The sequence below is a fragment of the Furipterus horrens genome, unplaced genomic scaffold, assembly GCF_987537825.1.
Source record: "Furipterus horrens unplaced genomic scaffold, mFurHor1.1.pri manual_scaffold_4, whole genome shotgun sequence".
NCBI lineage: Eukaryota > Metazoa > Chordata > Mammalia > Chiroptera > Furipteridae > Furipterus > Furipterus horrens.
Genome location: NW_028327174.1, coordinates 98,127,552 through 98,154,268, shown reverse-complemented (window position 1 = coordinate 98,154,268; position 26,717 = coordinate 98,127,552). Strand labels below are relative to the sequence as shown.

The 26,717-nt window shown below is 46.9% G+C and overlaps 1 protein-coding gene across 1 annotated transcript in view; it reads right to left on the bottom strand.

The window, feature by feature from the left end:
* Positions 1-26,717, bottom strand: part of TEAD4 (TEA domain transcription factor 4) — a 65,633-nt gene that overhangs the window by 22,407 nt on the left and 16,509 nt on the right. Inside the window, exon 2 of the mRNA XM_090273848.1 lies at positions 14,146-14,400. Coding sequence (XP_090129974.1) covers positions 14,146-14,152 — 7 coding nt within the window. The 5' untranslated portion in view covers positions 14,153-14,400. The remainder of the gene's footprint in view (positions 1-14,145; positions 14,401-26,717) is intronic.

Sequence of the window (26,717 nt, the reverse complement as noted above, 5' to 3'; positions counted from 1 at the left end):
CACCAAGAGCCATCAGTGGGATGAGGACAAGAGGCAGGCAAATGAGAGGGTCTGAGAGGTCCCTTCCTGCATCCTCTGCCCACCTTGAGTGGCTACTTAGGGTGAGGACCCTGCCAGTTCCCTCCTGCCATTCTTGGACCCCACGGGTCTCCCAGCAGCAAGAGGAAGCTGAGGCCTTGCCGGGGGGCTGGTAGCCTGCAGCAACGGGGTCCAGGGCCACGGGCCTCCAGCTGGATGTACTGCTTGAGGGGCCCTCTCAGAGCTCCCTCCTTATCCACACTGGCCACCTCATCACCTCTGCCCCCCAGCCGCCTGACAGCTGATGCTCTGCTCCTACCTTCTCCTGGGGCCTTCAGCACATTTTGGAAGGCTGCAAGGAAGTGCCTGGGCCCTGGCCCTTCCCCTGTGCAACTCCCATGGTCTCCACCGCCTCCATGCATGAGCAGGCCCTGCCAGCATGTCTCATCCTGTCTGTGGGCAGCGGGTAGCATGGGGGACGCAAGTGCTGAGACACTGAGTGTCATCAGAGAGGCATGAGGCCCTTAACTCAGATGAAGAAAACCAGGCCAACTGCATGGCCAGCTCCAAGACTCCGAGTAGACCAGTCAGCAGTAACACTGAGTGCTCCCCTAGCCCAGCCTCCTACAGGCTGATGCCGCTTCTGAGAGATCCTGGAAAACTGTAAGGAGCCACCCATGTACCCTACAATCACAAACGAGATTATGAAAAGGGGTTCCCTATATCAAAGAGCTCACCACCCAGCAGAGGAGACATGTGCCCACACAGTGGCCCCAGCTCATGCTACTGACAGGCCACATGCAGTGTGTTCTGAGGACGAGGGGCCAGTTCAGGCTGGATGGTCAGGTGAGCCTTCAGCTGGACCTTGACCACTAGGAGGCTCAGACCATACAGAGGGCACTGGGCCAGGGAGAGGGAGGGCCAGAGGATTTGAGCTGCAGCTCTCACTTCCTTGCTTCAACTCTGGGGCCAGAAGCCACAGCCACCAACCTGCTCTGACCTGCAGGGTCCTGCTGAGCCTGGAGGGCTGTGACTGTGAAGGAGGAAGCTGCTGACGCCGGGGGCAGCATGATGAGTGGGCTATCTGCCCCCTGGGTTGTGAAAAGAGTGCATAGCCAATGCCATGCTGGCCCCCAGCTGACCTTTCCCCACTGCCAAGGCTGAATTAAGAGGCCACGCTCAGGCTTGCTGGCCTGGAAGCACTGGCCTATCTGTGTGTGTGAGGTGTAGGGGGAGGACCACACCCTGGGGACACTGCTCTGTGGGCTGGTCTGCATCTAAAACTGAGGTCTAGCAAGACGTCTCTTCTCAAAGCTTTCCAGGGAAAGGTATTCCACAGGTGCCTCTGGGAGTCCGGTGAATGTCCTACCCTAGGTCTAACTAGAGGGACTCATGCTGCAGTTACAAAACGCTGTTTTCACTGGTAAGAGAGTTAAGTCATCACCATGGGGATTGGAATGGGTCACAGAACTGGGAGCAGGGAGCCAGGTTCTAGCTCAGCAGCTCCACACACGGGCCATGGGACCTCTCCTCCACAAGTCAGTCTCCTCTATGGACCCTCAACCAGCCTTCTCTTTAAACCTAGGCCCTTTAAAGCCCTCTCCACCCTGCGGAATTTTCCAACCAAATTTTTACAGACTTTCACTTTGGCTCAATGAGAGTTCTCTATGGCTCGGTTTCCTTTTCTGTAAAATGAATATAAAATACTCCAGGTCCATGTAAGCAGTCTAGTTCAGAGACCAGTCCAGGATAAGGAGAAGAGTGAGGGCTGAGAGAAATTTCCTGACAATCAGCAGGGTGGTTCTAGTGCTGATGGACATGGTATTGCGAAGGACAAGCTGGAGTCTTGGGGTTGGTGGGAAAGCTGGAGCGATGGGGAAGGCAGGGGAGTCTAGTTTGGAGGGAGACCATCTGGGAAATGGTTTTAGCGCTGCTTCTCCAGCCCACACCTTGTACACAGGTAGCAGCTTATCAATTCTGTCTTTTCCTGTTAGATTCCCAACACCTCAGGAAGGGGCCACATCTCCACTCAGCTCTACAGTAGTCCCTCTCTATATCATGGTTCACTTGTCACGGCCTCACTGTATCACGGGATTTTTTAAACTATTATTATTCATCACGGATTTTTCGCTATACCATGGGATCTTGCGCTACTGTACCCGTATGCTGTTAGTTACGTAGGTTTAAGAGTGTAGAATATGTTTAAGAACATAAGTAGTGTTTATAAAAGTGTGGAAAGGTTAATAAGGGAATGGGAAAGGTTACTAAGGGACTGGGAACGGTTTATAAGTGTGTGGGAAGGGTTTATAAAGCCTTAAAATATATATAAATACTAAAATAAATGTCAGGTTCCTACTTCACGGATTTTCACCTATCTCATGGGGGGTCTAGAACGTAATACCCACGATAAATGAGGGAATACTGTACATCTGAGTTATTTATACTCTATAAACAAGTAAATAATCGAGTGTGGACGCCTATTTGTCGAATGAATGAATGGATGAGTCCACTAGCAAATCCTGATGGTTCTATCTTTAAACTATATCTAGAACCCAGCCACTTCTCAGTGCCTCATCCTGAGTGGTCCAGGCGCCTGCTCTCAGGCCTGGGTGATGAGGAAAGCCTTCTACCCAACCTCCCTAATCCCAGTCTATTCTCAGCAGAGTGGCTACAGGGATCTTGTGGCTCAAACACCCTCCCATGACTTCCCATCACCCTCAGATTAAAAGTGTTTAAGCCCTTATTATGTTCTGGAAGCCCCCACAGGATGTGTTCACACAGTCCCCAGCTCGGCCCCTCTCTGATCTCATGCCATCCACCATGGGGTCTCCTGGCTATTCCTAGAACATGCCAAGCCCACTCCCACTTCAGGGCCTTTACACACCCTGTGCTCTGCCCCAGAGACCCACATATCCCTGATGGCTTCTCCGCTCACATGCCGTTGTCCTGGGGACATCTTCCCTGAACACCCCATTGAAAGCTGAGATCGCCTCCCCCTCACCATCTACTGGCCACAGTGTTCACTAATCTGCCCAGCACCTTCTAATAGACCATGTGATCGCCTTGCCCATTTAGAGCACTGTCTACCCTCCTCCCACGGGAGGAAAGCTCCTAGAACAGGGGGTTTTGTCTGTTATTTACTTGTTTATACTCTATACCTAGACACTACCTGCACATTGTAGGCTCCCAATAAATATTTGTTAAATGATGTATAAAACAGATAAAGTATTAAGAACAAAATAAAAGATCACCAATAATCCTCAAAGCCAGAAATAATCATGATTAACATTTTGGTGACTGTCTTTGCAGTATTTATTTTCCATAATTACGTGTCTTGTAAAATGTTATGATATGGTATGTAATATTTTGCAATCTGCTTCTTAAACCATTTTATTGAGTAGGTCCACAGCATCACTTTTAATAATATACTATTCTGATTTATTAAGAAATTATAATATATTTAGCAGTCTTTTACTTTTGGACAGTTAGTGTATAGTGACTTTGCTATAAAAAATAATATGCCTAGGACTTCCGGGCACGATAGAGGCCTAGATAGACACGCTGAGTCTCCCTCCACAGCTAAGAAGGAATATAATTACCTCAAAACTAGAAACCAGAAGTTCCAGAAAATCAAACTGCATGGAAGTCCAGCAAACAAAGATATAAAGAAGAAATACTAATCCAGACAGGTAGGAGGGGCAGAGCCAGGGCGGAGAGGACGCGGTGTGGTGGTGGTGGCGGTGGTGGCAGGCCAGAGGAAAGCGCAGTCACACATTTTAAAAAGTCGGGAGAGACACCTGGGGAGCGTTCTCAGCACCAGACCAGACCACACAGCTCATGGTTCCAGCGCCGGGAAAATAAAGCCTCATTACTTCTGACTGTGAAATCCAGTGGGGGTAAGGGCAGAGGAAGAAAGTGCTGGTCTCTAAGCAGAGTCCACTTGTTTAAAGGGCCTCCACAGTCCTAGAATGTCCACAGACCCACCCACTCTGGGAACCACAGCCAGGGCAACAGCTAGAGGGGCGCCAGTCCTATACGGAAGTAGGAGAAGTGCCTAGAAAAGGGGCGAGTTCTGAGCAGCAGCATTGTTCCCTCTCAGACCCCTCCTCCATATACAGCGCCACAACACGGTGAAACAGATCACTCCGAACTGACAAATACCTAAAGCTCCACCCCTTACAACGTAACAGACATGACAGATATGCTTAAGCACAGCAAATGCATGAGGGAAGAAGTAAAGGCTATGCTAAATGAGACTAAGGAAAATCCACACAAAACCAATGGTGAAGGGAAGGAAACCAGGGTTAAAACCAATGACTTGGAATATAAGGAAGAAAAAAAACAGTCAGCCAGTACAGAATGAAGAAACAAGAATCGAAAAAAATGAGGAGAGGCTTAGGAATCTCTGGAAGAACTTTAAACATGCCAAGATCTGAATCATAGGGGTGCCTGAAGGAGAAGAGGAAGAGCAAGAAATTGAAAGTTTATGTGAAAAAATAATGAAGGAAAACTTCCCAAATTTGACAAAGGAAATAGACATACAACTCCAGGAAGCACACAAAGTCACAAACAACCTAGACCCAAAGAGGATCACACCAAGACACAACATAATGAAAATACCAAAGGTTCAAGATAAAGAGAGAATCTTAAAAGCAGCAAGAGAAAAGCAGAAAGTTACCTACAAAGGGGTGCCTATAAGACTATCAGCTGACTTCTCAAAAGAAACTTTGTAGAAGGGACTGGGAAGAAGTATTCAATATGATGAAAAGCAAGGACCCACAACCTAGATTACTTTATCCAGCAAAACTACCATGTAGAATGGAAGGGCAGATGAAGTGCTTCCCAGACAAGGTAAAGCTAAAGGAGTTCATCATCACCAAGCAATTACTATATGAAATGTTAAAGAGACTTATTTAAGAAAAAGAAGATCAAAACTATGAACACTAAAATGACAACAAACTCACACCTATCAACAACTGAATCTAACAAATAAAAACAAAATCCAACTAAGTAAACTAGAATAGGAACAGAATCACAGGTATGAGGATCATTTGGAGGGTTATCAGCTGGGAAGGGGAAGGGGAGAAATGGGAAAACGGTGCAGGGATTAAGAAGCATAATTGGTAGGAACAAAATAGACAGGGGTAAGTTAAGAATAATATAGGAAAGGGTAAAGACAAAGAATTTATATGCACAACCCATGGACATGAACTAAGGGGCATGGGATTGCTGGAGGGAAGGGGGGTACTGGGTGGAGGGGAGCAAAGGGAAAAGAAATTGGGACTACTGTGACAACATAATCAATAAAATATATTTAAAAAAATAATAAAATATCCCTAAATATTTAAAATAAAAAGATGATAAGATGTCCCATTAAGTGCTTTAGCTTCTAAGGGAAAGGTATGAGTCAAATAAAGGAAATAACATTTCAATTCTGATTAGCCTTACAGAATTTTCAAAGTGCTTTCTTATACTGGTTTCATTTGAGCCCCTCCATATAAGAGTAAATCCAGATTTTTGTGGGGCCTAAAGCATCTAAAAATTGGAAAGTTCTCTTTGAGAATAAGAATTTAAGATATAAATACAAAATTAGGTTAAGATCATTTTAAGTTAAGATGGAGAGGTTCACACTCTTAAGGGGTGTAAACATTTGTCAAAACTTACCAAACTGTTCATTTCAAATATGTGTAGTTTATTGTATGGCAGCTGTACTTCAATAACTACTTTACAATTTTAGATTAAAAATAAAAAGTTTAGGGGTCTGTGCAAGTGAGAGTTCCTGAAGCACGAGCCTCATTTAACTTCACAGAGAACCTACCTCTCCCCTTACAAAAAGGCAGGCAATTATACCTGTTTGCCAGATGAGGAAACTGAGCTTGGAAAAACTCACCCAGATAATCCACCAGCAGACCCAGGACTAATTGCCTGGGTTTGAGCCCTGGCTCAGCCACTGCGAGCGGCACAGCACCTCGCACAGAGAAGACGCTCAGTGAATGGGGACTCCAGGCCCCCAGCACAAGGGCCTTTCCTCTTCAGCAGCTGAGGGGGCCCTTGCCCACCACCAGCTGAGACCCTTCCTCCAGATATCCCAGATGACCCACCCCCTGTGCCAGGAGCCCTGCCCGGCCACACAACCACCTCTGCCCTCCGCTGTAGTGTTCAGGAGCTCTGCTACCGGACAGGCTGTCTCAAATGTGGGCAAGAGGCCAGCAGTGGGGCCAAGGAGCCAAACCCAAGGGGTCCAAGTCTGGCTCAACTGGCTGTGTATTTTTCAGACTATGCTTCTTCCCTCCTTTTCTCTGGAGCTGCACCTTCCCCTCCCTTACTGGCTCATCTCACACCGTTTCCATCTAGTCTCATTCTCCTTATTGGAGGTGATGCTAGCAGTTGAGAGTTCCCTCCTGGGTGGGAGTGAAGTGCTGGGTTTCTGAGGGTGTACTGAGCCAAGAGGGACCAAACAGCTTCCTTCCTGCAACCGGAGGTCCTGCAGAGGTCAACCCAGCCCTTCTCCTGCCTCCAGGGCAGCTGGCATCTAATCCAGGCTTCCATATACATAGGGAATTGCTGTAGTTTCTTTCACTCTTGTAATTATATTGCAATAACAATAATGAACATTTATTGAGCACTTACATGTACCAAGTACATGTGCAAATAGAGAATGTATACTCGATCAGCTTTATTTGCATTTACCTTTTCATTCCTCACAATAGCTCTAATAGCAGCTGGTATTGTCACCTTTCCTCTAGACAGTGAAATTGAGGTACAGAGGTTCAGAACATGTTCAAAGTCACAGGTCAGCCAGTGTTTGAGATTCAAATCCATGTAGTCTGGTTCCAGAGCCTATCTCTTAACTGTTGCACAGCATTACTTCTATTTAACATGGGATGAAGGGCCATCTCTCTCAGAAGCAGGGGCTGGGCCAGGTGACCCCAGAGGTCCAGTCTAGCATAAGAAAGAAGAAATTGAGGCCCAGAGAGAGGAAGTGATTTATTCAATGTCGTACAGTTTCTCCGTGTCCCAGCAGCCACAAAACATCCATTTCTAAGGCTTTGTGACTATCACACAATGACTGCTTTTTCCTATGGATGCCCTCCCCTGGCTGAACTGGTTGCTTCCTCTGCAAGACACCATTCTGTTCCTCCTCACTGCATCAGTCCCCAGTTCGCTGAGTCTCTGCATGAAGTCAGTCCTTGGTGATGTCTGACTGCTGCTCACCCTGCCCCAGGTTCTGGAGGGAGAGCCAACTATTTGGGCCTAAGAGCCTGCCCACCTATGTCACTCTCTCAGGGACAGTGGTATCCAGAGCTGAAGGAAGCCAATGGGCCCTAGATAAAAGAGGCCAACAGAGTCGGGGTAGAAGGGAGCATGTGCCCAGAGGTAGAGCCCTGAAATCAGTGAAGGCCAGCCACGAAGGGCAAGGGCAGTCAGAAACCAGGAGGAAATCCAGAAGTCAGTGGAAGGGAAAGAGACCTGTATCCTGCCCCAGCTCTGCCACTAGCTGTGCAACCCCAGGCCTCCTCCCCGCTGGGGGTTAAGTGTGCATGCTGGGCAGCAGGAGGCCAGCCTGGGCCTTGTTGGAGGCTAGCTGGGCAGCTGGGCATTGCAGTGTGGCAGGTGGCTTTGGCCAATCCCAGAAAGGACCTGGGTGGGGCTGGGAAGGACACTCCCACCAGACTGCGGCCCATCTGTCAGAGCACATGTGTCCAACAGCCCCCAGCTCACATCTATGGCCCCACCCCAGCAGGGATGAGGCCTGCCGGAGGGGAAGGGAGCCTCACCAAGGCTGGGGGCAGGGCCATTCCCAACGCAGGGTCCACAGCAGTGACCACCATCTTCCCCATACACCCTGCCAGCCACCCCAGGCTTTTCCTTGGCCATATATTATCATCGAAATTGTTATCCCACCTGCAAAATCCTATCTAAGACAGGTCATTTCTGTATCTTGTTTCCTCTCTATTGATTCCTTTTTGGCACCAACCCTCCCTCTGGGCCACAGACATATTAAGTGGCATAAAGTACAATAAGTAAAGTGCCTGGAACTTAGCAGGTCAGTAGAGACAGCTATTATTGTTCATATCATTAACAAGATCCTGTTATAACTGATGCTATTAGTCTTCAAAATTAGAATGGGCTGAGGACCCGAGGCAGGAGCCTCCCCACGCAGTGACCTCTCCATTTCACCCCTGCAAGCCAGGACAGGGAGGGGGCCCTTCCTCCACAACCAGCCCTAATCCCAAGGTCCAGGGATCAGCTGAAGCTATAAACACCTGCAAAGGAGAAGGCTATTTGTGGGGAAACTTGTGCCTGAAGCCTGAGAAGGCAGCAGTTAGGCCTGACATCTGAGCTAGTACCACCATTGTCCCTGGAGGGCTCTGAGGCTTCTGGTGAAATCCTACCCAGGCTTCAAGGCCACCGGCCCAAAAAGGTTCCTTGATCCCCACCCAAGTAGGTGTGCCCACTCCTGCCTCCGAGCGCTGGTGCACAGGGTCTGTTCCTTTCTCACAATCCTTGTCTGACTCCCTCAATCCCATGTGAGCCCCTGAAGGCAGGTGACATGTCTCTTTCTGCTCCACATCACACGGCTGTTCACTGGGCACCTCTTACATGCTCTCATCCCAGCAGCGACATGAAAAGGCAGTGTCTTCTTCTCATAATGACAGGAAAAGATACTCAACATCATTAATACTTAGGGAAACGCAAATCAAAACCATGAGATAACACTTTACACCCACAAGGATGACTAGTTAAAAGAAAAACAAACAGAAAATAACAAGTGTTAACAAGGATGTGAAGAAATTGGAACACTTGTGCATGGCTGGTAGAATGTAAAATGGTGCAGCCGCTTTGGGAAATAGTTCAGCAGTTCCTCAAAAAATTAAACATAGAATGACCATATGATCCAGCAATTCTACCTCTAGGTGTATACCCAAAGGAACTGAAACCTGAAATCTGTACACTCATGTCAATAGCAACAGTATTCACAGTAGCCAAGTGTCCACCAATGGATAACTAGATAAAATGTGGTACATCCTGACAATGGAGCGTATGAAAAGGAATGGAATCCTGACACATGCCACAGCATGGACAAACCTCGAAGACACTGAGCTAAGTGAAAGAAGCCAGTCACAAAAGGACCAATACTCTATGGTTCTACTATGAAGTACCTAGAATAGTCAAATTGATAGAACACCAAACAGAAGTTGCCAGGGCAGGACGAGCAGGGAATGGGGAATTCAGTGTTTAATTGGGTGTGCAGTTTCTGCTGGGAGGATGAAGAATTTCTGGAGGGGGTGGAGGTGATGGCAGTGCAACAAAGTAAATGCATTTAATGCCACTGAACTTCAAAATGGTTAAAATGGTAAAATTTATGTAATATATATTTTCCCCACAGTAAAATCAATACATAAATATACTCCCTTCCCAAAAAGGTAGTATCGCTATCACCCCATTTTACAAATGAGGAAGCTGATGCTGAGAAAGGTTAAGCAACTTGCCCAAGGTCACCGTGGCTACTGGGACAGAGTGGACTTGACCCTAGGCTCACATCATCAGCCTCCAAATGCACAAAGCCCGCTTCTAGCCCAGAATGGAGAGCATGGAAGGAGCTGGAAAACACAGGATGACAAAGCAAAGGGCAGCGAGGATCCAAGGAACGTGACAAGGCGGTGAGGTGGGAAGAGAAGCTTAGATGAGGTCCCCTGGCTCGTGTCCCATCATCTCAGTGACAAGAGCCCTGACCTGGGTCCTGTCCCTGCTCTGCCTCTCATTAGCTGTGACACATCCAAAATTAGGATCCCTTCACCCCTGACAGTCCGCTATCACAGCGCCTTGCCCAGCTCTCCCAAGGTCACCATACAAAATACCACCTTTGGGCCAATGGCATTCTCTTCCCTTGCCTGAGCACACAGCTCCCTTTTCTACCAGCTCAGGCTCCACTTCCTTCCAGAAAACTTGCACAATAACCCAGCCCTGTGCTTTATTGGCCATATGTACAGAGGAAAACAGAACCAGCCACAGCCTCTTGCAAGCGGCAGGGAGAAAGAAAGCAAGACATCAAGGCCAGGGCAGAGCTGTCAGGAGAGGGAAAGACAGAGTGTGAGGGCAGATGGAGGAGAGAAGTTGCCCCACGCCTACCTCACCACACCTGCCCATGGGGCCAGGGGCCAGGCCTGGCTAAAGGAGGTCAGAATGACCAGCATGTCAGTGCCAGGGCAAGGGTCATGGAGTGACGGGGCAAAAATGAAAGTAGCCGTGAGCAGGAGAGGACTCAGAGCCCTGGCTGGGGAGCCAGTCCACAGTGTGGGAGGCTGGGCTCAGAAATAACAGGCGCTAATCTGCCCCGCGGCTCTGCGTATCATCTGCATGTCTGCCTGGCCAGTCAGCATGCTGCTCTGGGTGCGCCAGACCAGGCCCACTGCTGTCCTCAGAGTCTGCAAGTTCAGGCCCTCCTCTGGGCACCCTGCAGCCAGTGTGCTCTTCCTGCCTGAGCCTTCTTCCCGCCTGCTTGTTCTCAGCTCCCATCCTGTGCTCAACCGGGCTGGCCCACCTGGAAAACAACGGCCAGCCTCTGGATGTGGCAGGCGGCGGAGTGTAAGACTAGGGCTCTCAGGGGCTCTGGCCCGGGAGGAAGGGTCTCCAAAGGAAGATGAGAAGACAGAGGACAGCAGCCTCAGTGAGATGATGTCTGAGTCAGCTTGGCAGCTTGGCCCTCTTCCTGCGCCTCCCTGGGGTCCATCCCACACACTGGGCCTGAGCTCAGAGCTATATATACCCCCTAGCTGGACCGGAGCCCCCGCTGAGTGCCCCTCCATTAACTCCCTGTGCACTCGTGCCTTGGCCCAGACCCCACGCCTGGTAAGAGGAGATGAGGATAAGCCAGCGTCTGAACCCCAGCAGGATCTGTACTCACATAGGGCAGGTGCAGTGGGGGCTGGGTGGTGTCAAACACTGCCGAGCACCTTCCAGCGCCTGCCCACAGTCTGCCCCACCTGGGGCTGGGTCTGAGCAGGAGGCCAGGCAGGGGAGAAGGCAGGAGCAGGTGGGAAGCACTGTAGAGCTCAACGGGAGAGCACTGTGCAAGGAGGTAGGAGAACTGTGTTCTAGCCCAGGCTCTCCCGCTTACCACCTGAGAGACTCTGGGAGAATCTCTTGGCCTCTCTTGAGTTTCTCTCTGAGCTTTTCTCTGCCTCTGCAAGCAAAGGTTATAATTCCTCTGTCCCTCCCTCAAAGAGATTAAAGAGAAATGGATGTTGGAGGTCACTGAGTGCTCCTGTCTCAGGATAATTAAGAGGCTCCTAGCCTCAGCCTCTCTCCTCCTCCCAGGTCCTGTTCTGTGCCAACCCCTCACCCGGCGCCCCTCCTTCTCCTTCTGTATATGGGACACCAACGTGGCCAGGACAGTTTGCCAAACACCGTTTTCATCCTGCTTCAACCCGCCCCCCACCCCCGACTCAACAGCTCTCCTGCCAAACAATTCGAACCCAAGGACTGTCGGAAGTCCGCAGACTTGGATTTACCAAACCCTGGCTCACTCACAATCATCTGGGGTCTGAAGATAAAGTCTCTTAATCCAATTTATTTATAGGTAAAGTGAGGAGAGAAATATCTACCCATAACAACTAAGTAAAACTGAGATCCACCCAAATGTCCATCAACAGATGAATGAATAAACAAAATGTTATCTATCCATACAAAGGAATGTTATTTAGTCTTAAATAGGAGGGAAATTCTGACACATGATACAACATAGGTAAACCATGAGGGCATTATTCTAAGTAAAATAAGCCAGACACAAAAAGACATATACTGTATGATTCCTCCTATATGAGGTACCTCCTATATGAGTAGAGTGGTGGTTGCTAGGGGCTGGGGAAGGGGTGGCTGAGGAGTTCATATTTAATGGGTGCAGAAGTTCAGCTGGGATGATAAAAAAGTCCCGGAGGGATTTCATGCCGCTGAAGTGCACACTAATGGTAAAAAATGCAATTGTTATGTATATTTTGCCACACACACAAAAAGAAACAGCTCAGCACGCAGAGCCTGATGCACCATGGCACTCAAATAAATGTCTACTGATTCTGTCACATTCTGCCATCTCCATGGGCCTCCCCAGATACCCTGTGGCAATCTCAACTCTCTCCCTACAAAGTGTCCTGGGCCCACCCCGTGGCTTCCCAACCAGGGACCCTAACAGCTCTCCAGCTAAACTATGCGCCATCCGCTGCACACCCCTGGCCCCCTCTCACCTCAGCTCACGACCAGCACCAACCTCCCCACTCTCGACCAAAGGAGCAGGAAGAGCACGGGGCCCGAGAGCCTCCGGCCCTCACCATCTCCACGGGGAGGACCGATGTAAAGCACCCAATCCCACACCAGGGACCTGCTCCACACTTATCAGTGTCTCCTCCATGAAGCTTCCACAGGGACCAAAAGTGAGAAGCAACCATCAGGAAAGGATATGGTTAGAGCAGGAGTGGTACAGGGGCCGACCAGGGCATGGGTGCCCACAGAAGAAAGACTGTGGGAACCAAGCACAGCCACGCAGTAGGCTGGAAAGGAGAGGGAAGCAGTTTTACTTACTGGTGACTGAGGAACAGACCTAGGGCCGAGCTCAAAAGAAGCTTGCTTGCCCAACAAGCAAAAGAAAGAGAAGGCCTCATTTTGGCCTCACAGGGTAGGCCGTAGGTTACAGCATAATGCAGAGGGGCTGTGAGGGCTCCAGGACCCACTGGGCCAGTAACAAACCAGATGGGAATTTAGTCAGTTGAATTAAGCTGAACAGTGTCCCCCTCAAAACTCCTGTCTACCCTAGAACCTCCGAATGGGACCTTATTTGGAAATAGGGTTTTTACAGTGTAATTAGTTAAGGTGAGATCATATTTGATTAAGGTGGCCCTTAGTCCAATGACTGGTGTCCTGATAAGAGTACGGGAAGATACACAGAGTCAGACACAGAAAGATCATGGCCATGTGACACCAAATCAGAGCCTGGAGAGATGCAGCTACAAGCCAGGGAACACAAGGATTGATTGCCAACAAGCACCAGAAGCCAGGAGAGAGGCATGGAGCAGATCCTCCCTCAGGCCCGCAAAAGGAACCCATCCAAGGACACCTCGATTTCAGACTTGAGGGCTTCTGAACTGCGAGAGAATAAATTTCTGTTGCTTTAAGTCCCCCAAGTTTGTGGTCATTTCTTAGAGCAGCTATAGGAGACAAATACAGTCAGTCCCACGAGTCCCTCACACAGTGCTCTTGAAACCGCTGGCAACGGATCTGTGCTGGGATGGGGGCACCTGTGTGGCTGGGGAGAGAGACCCTGAATGGAAGCCCCTGGACTAGAGCTACGTTGTTGGAAGCCAGGGCTGAGCCTTCTCTTCTCAGAGTCTTCCACCAGTTACAGAGACCCTCTCAGCTCTTTCCCAAGATCAGCACTTGACGCTGGGGGTCCGGGAGGACTTTCCAATGGGAATGGAAGCCTGACCTGGGGCTTCCAACAGCTGTTTAGTTTTTGTTTTCCTTTCCCAAATACCCTTTCTTTCATCCAAAAGTCAATTCAGCCCCAGGCAGACCGCTTGGTCCTTCCCGCTCAGCTGCTGGGCATAAACTGTTTCTGTCTCTGTATGTTCTGCACTCTCAGCCCCTCAGAAGATTAAGCCTTTCTAGATCTCTCAGCTGGAATCCCTCCGCTCTGCCTTGCAGTCCATTCAACATGTGCTCACCCCCTCATCCAGCAAACTGCGAGTGGGGATTAATCTGCCCTCTGTACCGGGAACAGAGAAGGCTCATGAAGGAGGGAATGACTCCAGTACCCACTTTTCTGACCACCCTGCGAAGCCAAGCCTGGTGGACAGCTTGTGGGATTTTTCCAGTATTTTACTCCTTTCCCAAGTTTCCCACCACCCCAGCTCCTCACACATGCAAAGGCTTCTCCTCAGATGCCCTCCCATCCCTTGGGAACGCAGCTCAGAAGAAAGCAGAGTCCATCTGATAGAAGCCTCAAGAGACCATCCCCCTCCATCAGTTGGAGGGTGCCCCAAGGCTCCTGCGCCTCACCTCTTGCCTAGGTTCTGTTTCCAGAGCTGGACCATGAGGTCAGGGCCTGCCGCCCCGCCCCAACAGCGTCCTTACCGTACATCTTGCCCTCATCCGACAGAATGATCTTGCGCCGGCCACAGGGTGGGTAGATGGCCAGGGCTTCCTGGAAGCTCTGCTCAATGTCCGGGCTCCATACCCCCTCTGCATCGTTGTCGATGGGCTTGTCCAATGCCTGACTGCCCCCAGAGACGTTGCTCCCCTCAGGGGAGTTAGGAGAGCTCCACTCGTTGGAGGTAATGGTGCCGGCCGTGCCCTCCAAGGCTCCGCTTGGAGGAGCGCCTGTTGGACCTGCTTGGGCAGAAACCACAGCATTGGTAGAAGAACTATGTGGACCATGGGACAGGGGTGTCCAGGGAGTGCCAAGCCCCAGCCACTCACAGCGCAGGAGCTTGGAGGGACAAGGCTAGGGGACGAAGAGACACGAAAAGTCCAGGAGGGTCAGAAGGCCTGGGACCCAGGGCCGGTCATCTCCCCTCTGCAGACCTCAGCTGCCCACCTGTCTAATGAGCACAATGACCTGGGCACTCTCTGATCATAGCTCTAAGAAGCCAGACAGGGCTGGGAAGGAGGAGACAAAGATGGTCTGGCATTAAATCAATAATGGACAAAAATGATGTTGTGGGAAACAATATGGAGGGTCCTCAAAATATTAAAAATAGAACTATCATGTGATCCAGCAATCTCACTTCTGGATATATTTCCAAAATAATTATAAACAGCGTCCTGGGGAGATATTTGCACACCCATGTTTACAGCACCATTATTTACAATACCCAAGAGGTGGAAGCAACCCAAGTCTCCACAAACAAATGAACTGATGAACAAAATGTGTTATATGCATACAATGGACTATTATTCAGCCTTAAAAAGGAAAATTTTGTCACATGCCACCACATGGATGAACCTTGAGGACAGTACACTGAGTGAAATAAGCCAGACCCCAAAAGACAAATACAACTCCACTTATATGAAGTGCCTAGAGGAGTCAAATCCATACAGACAGAAAGTGGCACAGCAGCTGCTGGGGGAGAGGCGGAAATACGGAGTTGGTGTTAATGGGCACAGAGGTTTAGTTTTGCAAAATGAAGTTCTGGAGATCTGTTGCACAAAATATATATTTAACGCCACTGAGCAATACACTTAAAAATGGTCAAGATGATAAAATTTATGGGTTTTGTTTTTACCATAATTAAAAACTTAAGTTAAAAGAAAGTATGCAAAATAAAGCAGCTCATGGTTCTCTATTACATCCCCAGCTTGGGCTGATTTTAAAGGAGGCTTTTAGCTCTGGCAGATTCTCACATGTTGGGGCTCCGCCAAGGTTGACTTGATGGTGCCTCCAGAAGCTGACAACACAACCCTGTCCTTGCCCCAGTCCAAGACAAATCCAGTGACCTCTTGGAACCAACTGTCCAAGAAGTAAATTTCTGGACACAGGTCTCAGGAGTTTAGGAAGGAGCAGGACATATGGACATACTACTATTTTTTTTAAAAAGATATTTATTTAATTAAAAGAGTTTATTTGTTTATTTTTAGAGAGAGAGGAAGGGAGGAAGAAAGAGTGAGGGAAACATCCATGTGCGAGAGATACATCGATTGGTTGCCTCTCTCATTCTCCCAGCTGGGTACCTGACCCACAACCCACGCATGTGCCCTGACTGGGACTCAAACTATCAACCCTTTGGTTTACAAGCCAGCACTCAATCCACTGAGTCACACCAGCCAGGGCCATACTACTAATCCTAAAACAGAGTACCAGGTGGTGACCATTTTCCTCCCATCGCATTTACCTCTCCAAGCCCCCAGCCACTGAGCAACTCTGCAAAGGAGGGTCTCCCCCCATCACACACATCACACCTTTCCTTCTCCCTCATTAGCCATGAGGAGCAATGTAGCCCAGCAGCCCAAACCCAGGAATAGGAGTCTAAACACCTGAGTTCCAACCCACTTCGATCCAGGACCCTCTGAGGTAAGACGTTTCCAGAGCATTCCCCATACCTAAGGCCCCTCATCTACGATCCAGGCATGTTAGAAGAACACAGTTCTTCATAGAGGGGTGGGTGTGAGGGTCAGTGGTTACCATGCAGTGAAGGGAAGGGAGGAGCTGAGTGTGTGTGTTGCTGGGGGCATCCTGGGACAGAGTCGGAGGACCCAAGGAGCTTAGTTAGACTGCTGGCACAGGCGCAGGAACCCTCGGGGATACCTAACCCAATCCCCTCAGCTAGCAAATGAGGACAATAAGACCCAGAAAGGTCTAAGGACTTGCCCAAGGTCATATAGCAAGTCAACAGAGCCATTGGGTCTTGATCTCTGCCCTCCAGTGCCCCAGGCCTTTTAGCATAATAAATGTTGGCTTTCTCTTTGTGGCCCTTAAAATAACTTTTCCTCAAAGTACACCTTAGGGGGTCACTTGATCTGGAAAAAACTAGCTTATTCTCCACCAGAAATTCTGGTCTTTACTAGTCTTTACTTTTAACCATTTTTCTGTACCTTCCGAAACAAACCTCTTAAGGGCTGGGCCCTGGCTGGTGTGGCTCAGTGGATTGAGTGCCAGCCTGAGAACCAAAAGCCCGGTGGTTCAATTCCCAGTCAGGGCACATGTGCAGGCCCGGTCCCCAGTTGGGGGCATGAAAGAGGCAACTAGTCGATGTTTCTCTCCCTCTCTTTCTCCCTCCCTCCCCTCTCTCCAAAAATAAATAAAATCTTAAAAAAAAAGAGAGATGGAACTTAGAAATAACAAATATAACAAATATACTTTTAAATGCATAACTAACTTCAGAAGAAAGTAAACCCCTAGAAACCCAAAATGAAAGAACTATAAGCTTTAGCAAATGAGCTGTTACTACAGTAGCTCTGGGAGGCAGGGTGTGAAGCTAATCTTAGTAATAAAGCCACTGGGTTTCAACAGCTACTCAGAGATGAGACCCTAGGCCTGAGAGATACAGAGATGTTGGAACTGGGAACTATACTGCAATCCTCAGAGAAAAAGTAGAATCCCAATAAAATACAACACAGAAGACTGTCTGTCTGGGCCTAAGCTCTAGGTACAAAAAAAAAAAATTGCCTGACCAAAGGGTCACTGGTTTGATTCCCAGTCAGGGCACATGCCTGGGCTGTGGTCCAGGTCCCCAGTTGGGGGCATGCAATAGTCAACTACACACTGATGTATCTCTCCCTCTCTTTCTCCCTCCCTTCCTCTCTCTCTACAAATATAAATAAATAAAATCTTTAAAAAAGAAAAAAATTAACTGTCTCTCCTAAAAGTTTGTAACAAAGGGCCTGCCCTTAAATAGATTTGAGATTTAAATTTTATTTTACTCAGGAACTCCCAGCCAATTCACAAAAATTATCATATAGTGTTTTGTATAATATTATGTTATTTATATAAATAATTATTGACTTGAATTGGAAACATGAGAAAGAATTAGACACTAACAAAAATACAAAGCAGACTGGAAAATATTTCCAAACAATATTTTAGTCAATGAAATTAAAAACTCAATGATTGAGACTAACAGCAAATTAGATACTGCTAGAAAAAGAATTAACAACCTGGAAGACAGATCTGCGTGCATTACTCATGGCAGAAAATTGTCCAGAATTAATGAAATACATGAATCCTCCAATTCAGGAACCATTCTTAATCCTAACCAGAATAAATTCAAATACAATAAGCACCTATTACAGGTATACTTTGGGGAAAAAAAAACAAAGAGTAGGTCTTAAAAGCATCCAGAGTGAAAAAGGACAAATTACCTACAAAGAAATGATTACTATATTGATTGTATACATTGATCATACTTGTAGATTTCTCAATACTAACAGCACGAGAAAAACCAAAATAACATCTCCAAATTGTTGAGAAAAAAATTAACTGTCAACCTATACTTTTTCTTTTCTTTTTTTTTTTTGGAGATAAATCTTTATTTTCCATACAAGGTGCCAATGCAGGTACCATCAAAGAACATACTGCTGTTTTCAGATACATAGAACTGAACAAAGCATGTTAGCATGCTGCCTCACTGTACATGAAAAACTGGTGAACACCTTCAGACCCTAAGACTAGGAAAGAAACAGTTAATGTCATTTCTGGATATGTGTATGAATCACTCAGCAGTGTTATTACAGGCTGTCTTCACCTGAAAGCAGAATTGCAATCACTCTGCAGCCCCTAGACAATTCTCAAATGCAGGTCTAGTGAAGGTACAACAAGCAAGCATGAGACAGAGACCGTGTCCCATGCTGAAGGGACATTGATCTGGCACCTGGCTCAACACATTTTAAGAGCTGATATAGCCATTTTAATAGTTTAAGATTGAGTTTCCCTCACCACATAAGTTGGCAATTGGCATAACTGAGAATTTCTGAAACATTAGCTGAATAAGCCTAGGGTTAAAAAAAACCAGAATACTGTCCATTTAACAAAACTGCTACCTCATAACTTCTGTCCAGTTCTCACCTTTTATCCTACGAAAACCCCTTTTTCTTTTGATTAAATTTATTGGGGTAACATTGGTAGTAATATTATATAATTTAAGTGCACAATTCTATAACACATCATCTGTATATTGCATTGTGTGCTCACCACCCAAAGTTCAGTTTCGTTCCGTCATGATATATTTGATCCCCTTTACCCTCTTTATCCTCCCCTCTCCCCCTTCCACTCTGGTAACCATCATACTGCTGTCCGTGTGAATAGTTTTTTGTTTTGTTTTGATTGTTCATCTGTTGCTTTCTGTTTATCCCCACATATGAGTGACATCATATGTCACCCTAGAACTTAAAACTCAACCAAAATATTGTTCAAATGTGAACATTAAATAAAAATATTTTTGGATAAAGATGGAGAGAATTTGGATTCCAGCCAAGACGGAGGCCTAGAAAAACACACTGTGTCTCCCTCCAGAACTAAGAAGGAATACAACTACCTCAAAACTAGAAACAACCAGAAGTTCCAGAAAATCGAGCTGCATGGAAGTCCAACAAACAAAGATATAAAGAAGAAATACTCATCCGAAGCAGAGAGGACGCGGTGTGGTGGCAAAAGCAGCAGCAGCAGGCTGGTGGAAAGCGTAGTCACACATTTTAAAAAGTAGGGAGGGATACCTGGGGAGTGCTCCCAGCACTAGACCAGACCACACAGCTCACAGTCCCAGCCTCATTGCTTCTGACTGTGAAAACCAGTGGGGGTTGGGGTGGAGGAAGAAACTGCCTGTCTCTCAAGAGAGTCCACTTGTTTAATGGGCCCCCACAGTCCTAGAACATCCGCAGACCCACACACTCTGGGAACGACAGCCAGGGCAACAGCTGAGGGGCACCAGTCCTATAGGGAAGTGGGAGAAGTACCTGGAAAAGGGGAGAGTGCTGGGCAAGCAGCAATGTTCTCTCAGACCCCTCCCCCCGACACAGCACCACAATGTGGGGAAACGGGTCGCCCCTTACTGACAAATACCTAAGGCTCCACCCCTTACAACATAACAGGTGCAACAGCTCTAAGACACAGAGGCAAAAAACACAGGAACCTGTCAAGATGAGAAAACAGAGAAGTATGGCCCAAAAGAGGAAATGGATCAAGGTTCCAGTGGGAGAACTAAGCAAAGAGGAGATAGCCAACCTAAGAGATGCAGAGTTCAAAACATTGGTGATAAAGATGCTCACAGGCTTGATAGATATGCTTAAGTACGGCAAATGCATAAGTGAAGAGGTGAAGGCTATGCTAAATGAAACGAAGGAAAATCCACACAAAATTAATGGTGAAGAAAAGGGAACTGGGGTTCAAATCAATGATTTGGAACATAAGAAAGAAATAAACAGTCAACCAGCACAGAATGAGGAAACAAAAATTGAAAAAAATGAGGAGAGGCTTAGCAACCTCTGGGACAACTTTAAACATGCCAACATCTGATCTGAATCATAGGGGTGCCAGAACGAAGAGAGGAAGAGCAAGAAATTGAAAGCATATGTGAAAAAATAATAAAGGAAAACTTCCCAAATTTGACAAAGGAAATAGACATACAAGTCCAGGAAGCACACAGAATTACAAACAAGCTAGAGCCAAGGAGGACCACACCAAGACACATCATCATTAAAATGCCAAAGGTTCAAGATAAAGAGAGAATCTTAAAAGCAGCAAGAGAAAAGCAGAAAGTTACCTACAAAGGAGTGCCTATAAGAATATCAGCTGATTTCTCAAAAGAAACTTTGTAGAAGGGTCTGGTAAGAAGTATTCAATGTGATGAAAAGCAAGGACCTAAAACCAAGATTACCCTATCCAGCAAAGCTATCATTTAGAATGGAAGGGCAGATGAAGTGCTTCCCAGACAAGGTAAAGCTAAAAGAATTCATCACCACCAAGCCACTATTGTATGAAATGTCAAAGGGGTTTACTTAAGAAAAAGAAGATCAAAACTATGAACACTAAAATGACAACAAACTCACAACTATCAACAACTGAATCTAAAAAATAAAAACAAAATCCAATTAAGCAAACCAGAATAGGAACAGAATCATAGATATGGGGATCATTTGGAGGGTTATCAGCTGGGAGGAGAAAGGGGGAGAAATGGGGAAATGGTGCAGGGATTAAGAGGCATAATTGGTAAATACAAAATAGGCAAGGGGAAGTTAAGAATAATATAGGAAAGGGTGAAGCCAAAGAACGTATATGCATGACCCAAGGACATGAACTAAAGGGGGGGTGTTGCTGGAGGGAAGGGAGGTACTGCGCAGAGGGGAGCAAAGGGAAAAAAACTGAAACTATTGTGACAACATAATCAATGAAATATACTTTTTAAAAAAAGATGGAGAGAATTTAGTACTAACAGATCCACACTGGAAAAAAAAACAGTAAAGGAGGTGTTTTAAAAAAACAAAAAGAACGTATATGAAAAGAAGGCATTACACACATGGAAGAGTAGTGAGCAAAGCAACTGGTAAAAATAAGAATGAATCTAAACAATATTAACTATACAAAAACATTAACAACAGTGATGACAACTAAGTTTGGGCATGCGATACACACACACCCACACACACACACACAGAGAGAAAAACCATGTTTCTGAACCATAAGTTCAGAAGATGCCATTTGGTAAAATCTGATAAAGTTCAAGACCTATTCACAATAAAAACTCTTAGCAAACTACAAGAAACAAAAGAAACTTCTTTAACCCACCAAAAGGTGTCTTCACAAAACCTACTGTGATATTGTAATTTATAATAAGAACCATATACTTGGTCTTCATCCAAGTTTTCAGCACAGAGCCTACAACACTTGGAACTTCCTAAGTAATGAGGGAGACAGAGGCGTCTTGTTATGTGAACGAGGTGACCTTTGGAAAGTTCCTAAGGATGGGGGCTGATGGTCAGGAGAACCAACCATGTGCTTACAAGGTTAGAACTTTCAGTCTCCCTTACCCCCACCTCTGGGGAGGAGAGAGGAGCTAAAGGTGGAATCAATTGCCTATGGCCAATTAATGGCCAAGGATTTAACCAACAAAGCCTAGGTGATGAAGCCTCCATAAAACCCCAGAAGGACAGCCCAGTGGGAGGGCACAGGCAGCAGGTGAGATGAAGTGCTAAGGCTTCCTCCCCTTCCCTCTCCTCAGCCTGCTTGTGGCTCACCTCTGTGGTGGCCAACAAAGGCAGAAAATCAAATTATAAAAACTTCTAAGAGAATTCAGCAAGATCAATATCAAACTCAATTACATTCTTTTATACCAGAAATAAGGTACTAGACAACTTAATTTTTAAAAATATTCCATTTAGAAACCAAAGCCTTGGCGGGAAAATGGGACAACTGTAATTGAAAAATCAAAAAATAAAATTAAAAAAAAAAAAAAAAGAAAGAAAGAAACCAAATCCAAAATTTATCTAGTGATAAATGTAACAACAGATGAGACCTTTAAGAAGAAAAGGTCGTTAACTGTTTTGAAAGACAAAATACTAAACAAATGAAGAGGAAATGGTATGTTCATAATTGGGAAAATATAAAATGTATCTCTATAAATAAATCGTAAATTCAATTAAGTTTTTCTTAAAGTTCCACAAGGTTTTCACAAACTTAAGCTGATTCTCAAAATATGTGGAAGACCCAAGACCACTATCCAGTTGTCTAACTCAGCAGTCCCCAACCTCTTTGGCACCAGTGACTGGTTTTGTGGAAGACAATTTTTCTATAAACTGGGATTGAGGGGACTTTATAGCCTGTCACCAGATGCAGCTTAATTGTCACTTGCCACTCACCAATAGGGTTTTGACATCAGCCTGCAAGCAATTGACTTATTATGGTCTCCATACAGTCAAACCTCTCTGCTAACGATAATCCATATTTGCAATCCCTCCCCAGAGCTAACATCACCGCCTCAGCTCCACCTCAGGTCATCAGACATTAGATGCTCATAAGGAGCGTGCAACCTAGATTCCTCAAATGCACAGTTCACAATAGGATTCATGCTCCTATGAGACTCTAATGCTGCCACTGATCCAAAAAGAGGCAGAGCTCAGACAGTAAAGCGAGCAATGGAGAGTGGCTGTAAATACAGATAAAGCGTCACTCCCTCTCCCGTCACTCACCTCCTGCTGTGCGGCCTGGTTCCTAACAGGAACTGACCACTACCGGTAGGTTCACGGCCTGGGGGTTGGGGACCCCTGGTCTAACTCATTGTCTTAACTCTTCCTTTCCTCTCCTTGGCTTCACATTTTGCCAAACCCAGTCCATAAATGTTTTTTATCAGGGTTCTGACCTGACCTCTTTATTTTAAATCCTGTGGCTTACACTTTCACTACATATTTTTGACCCCAAATCAGTTTCGTCTTTCCTGAGTTTAGGCCTATATAGCAAATGTCTACCAGGAAGCTCTAATTAGACATCTCCAAAGCTCCGCAAACACAACATGTCCAAAATCAAATTTGTAGCTTGCTACTGAGTCCTGCTCCTCCTCCTCTGTCACTCTGAGGAAGTGGGACCTCCAACCGTCCAGACGCCAGGAACCTAGGAGCATACTTTAACTTTTTCCTCTTATCTCCCACAAACAACCACCACAACCTGTCTCACTGTCTCCTATCTTCTGTAACCCACTTCTATTTTGTCTCAGAGCTTTCATCCAAAGCTTCTACCAATACTCAGCAGGAGGACCACGTCAACCCCACCCAGGCTCCATAATTTCTTCACTGCAGATGGAATGATTTTTCTGCAATACAAAGCTGATCATCAGCTAACTCCTGCTCTCCTGCTATACCTCCATCCATTGGCACCATCCTCTTGAAATCATTCCTTGTACCCATCCCCCAACCCCCAAACTCAATTTTTATCCATATAATACCCTCAACATGCTAAGCTCTTTCTCCACACCTGGAACTGCCTACAACTTTCCTCCCCATCCCACTTCTTTCACCTGATTAAGGCCCAGCCAAAATGTCACTTCCTCTGGGAGGATGATCTGAACCTCAAGTCCAGATTAGGCGCCCTCCTATGTGCTCCAACAGAGCCCTGTGCTTCCCATATCTCAGGAAAGATTGGTCCATTTCACCACACTTCAGACACCACGAGGACAGGCATGACTGTCTTTTTCTAGAAAATCCAAGCACATTGCACAATGCTGGAAAACCAAAGGGAACAAATGAATGAGTACCTGGTAAGTGTTCTTTGTGAAATAACGATTTCTCTTCCAGGAAGATGAACTGTTCTGTGTTTAGTGTTCAGGAAACTAAAGAAAATCTCCATAAATGTCTGGACTTTGTCATAATAGAGGGAGCATCTCAGTTGCTGGAAATCCCTGTGGGATTTATTTTGGAGGCTTGTAAAATGAATGTTTGATGTCTGGGAATCGAGAGACTGATTTTGGGTGCAGTTTTACAACCAACTATGTGACCATGATCAATTCCTCCACTTCTCTGGGCCTCAGTTCACTCATCTGTAAAACACTAGGATCAAAGGTCCCTTCTGTCCTAGCAATGTCTGTGGCTCACACTCCTTGCCCGGACCCTCTGTGTCCTCAGAGAGCTTGCCTACCAGTTGCTTGACATACCCTGTGGCTTTGCTCAGGGAAGGCTGAGGAAATGACCTGCCATGGAGAGATAGCCCATACGATGGGCAATAAGATGATATGTTAACTAGTATGAAGCCTGACACAGTCAGTGCTCAATTAGAGCTATTTATTGTCACCATCACCACCCTCACAATCACTGTTACTAAGCTATAAATAAATGCTTCAACTGGAAGATCTAAAGTCCTAAATGGGCTTTATTATTATTAATTACTCTTAATATCTCAGGCTTCATATGTCCTGACTTTAGCCTAGATTTTCTCCTGGGACTTGACACTAAACACAGATGGACAGTCCAGGCCAGGCAGAGGATGCTATGGAGGCCAGAAAGTTAGAAGAGGTCCTGCATGAGCCCCGCTAAGAGACTGTGGTCCAGGCCTGTCCTTCACCCAAGTTGTGCTAGACTGGCAAGCGAAATGAGCACCCTGGGTCCCTGCATTAATTGGGCAGCCCGGCAGAACACCAGACCTGAGGAGAACCAGACTTGTGCCGGACGCTGCCCCATGATGCAGGTTTTCTGAGGACCTGAACTCCATGTCCCTAAGACTGGGTCTGTCCCAGCAAAAGCAGGGCAGCAGGTCACCCAAGGCCCCGGGCCATGGGATTCATTACCAAAATGGAGTTGCTCCCAGCCCTGTGTGGTCTGCTCCCATCTCCTGGTCTAGCCTCTCCCACCCTCACTGCCCAATGTGCAGCCTGGCAGCTAGTTTCCTAACTAGGCAAACTTCCCACAGAGCCTCTGTTTCTCAGCTAGGAGAATGGGGGGTAAGCTAATACCAGTCCAGAAAAGGATCCCACTCATCTCCTGCTTCCCCAAGTGCTCCACAGTGACCCTCAGGGCCTGCCAGAATGAAAGCTGGAGGGGGGTGGAGTGGGGAGAACAGATGGCATCGTTAAACCTGGGCCATGTGCCATGACCAGAGGAATAAAAATAATCCCTGACTTGGCTCCCAGGGCCTGGCCTAGAGGCCTCCTGCTCTGCCCCCTCCCCCACCCAAAAGCCCACCAGACGGCCCACCCAGTTCTAACTCCAGGCTTCATCCTAGGGGCCATAGATCCTGGATACTCAGGAATTTTCAGAAGACTCATAAACTTACAGGTTTTTATTCTGATCTTTCGAATAATGAGAACAGAAAGTTCCTCAAAATGCCTTTCAGGACAGAAAGGGAATCATGGTCCCCAGATTATAAATGGAGAAACTCAGGCTCAAGGACAGGAAATAACTTGCCCTAAGAAACTGGTAAAACTAGACCTCAGACCCTGAAGTCCTGTCCCCTGCCTGGTCCAGGGCTGTATCTAAGACACCCACCTCCGGCTCTCAAAGCCCAACTTCTTCAGGAGCCTTCCACAGCCATCAGTGATCTGTAAGTCCCACCTAACTCCCACTAGCCTCTAGGGCCTCCTACACGCAACAACTCCACACAGGACTTCTGCTCCTGTGAAAGTGACTGCACCCTGATCACCTGTTTCTCTAACCGGACCGTGGGCCCCTTGAGAACATGATTAGTTCTCATACATTAGCATCCCCCACCACTTCTGCCTCAGTGTCGGGAACTTACGTAGTGGCTGATATCCTTACGGAATCGATTCTTCCACTGACCTCCCTTTCTCGAATAGGGACAAATCTACTAATTTCCTTTTAAATGTCTCAACTCATTGGGAGTCAACACATATAATGTTATAACCTCCTCCCTGTGCTTCCTGACCCCAAATTGGAAGCAATGGAGGCTGAAACTCAGAAACTTTGTTAAGACTGGCCTGGTGTCATCCAGAAAGTTAAAGAGAGACCATTAGGAGAGGGCCTGAGTCTCCCTCCCTATGATGAAGATAAAAGTGGTTCTCTCTGCTCCTCCCTTCTCTGATTCCAAGAGCTCTGGGATCTAGGCTAAAGGTTCAGCCACATCAGGATTCTCATGATCTGTGGGCTCTGACATCCTGCCCACTGATACCTCAGCTCTCAGTCTGCTGCTTCCCTCCAGGGTCCCTTTGAAAGAACCACCTCCCTCACCTCAATGGCTCCTATAACTGAGATGCTGCAAGGAAAAAGAAAACTTGGAGTTTCCTTCCAGGAGACCCATCCTAATCTTCGAGATACATTTGTCCCAGAGGTATAAAGATATAGAAGGCAGGTGCAGTGGCTAAAGTTCTTCAGGGTGGGAGTGGGTCCCCTCTGTCTCAATCCCAGACCAGGAATCCTTCTTCGGGTGGGTGGACTTATCTGCCAGGCCTGCTTATCAAGGCCAGGAGTCACATGTCTGAGTCCCAGGGGCCTTGCCCAACCTAACATAGTTGTGGCCACAGAACATCTGCGCCATTTCAGAGGAGAGACAAAAATTGCTCCTCCCATCATCGTCCTGGCTATTCCCACAAGACTAGGCTCTGGAGATTGGGCCAAAAGGAGCTGCACATACTGAAGCAGAACTACAAACACGCTGATATGGGACTGGGCGGGGAGGGTCTCCAAGCCTTCACAGCCCTGACCTCATTTCTTAAATAAGAACAAGAGGGGATATCAGGAACAGCAGACCCAGCCTTCCCCCAGCCCCGCTGGTCTCCTCA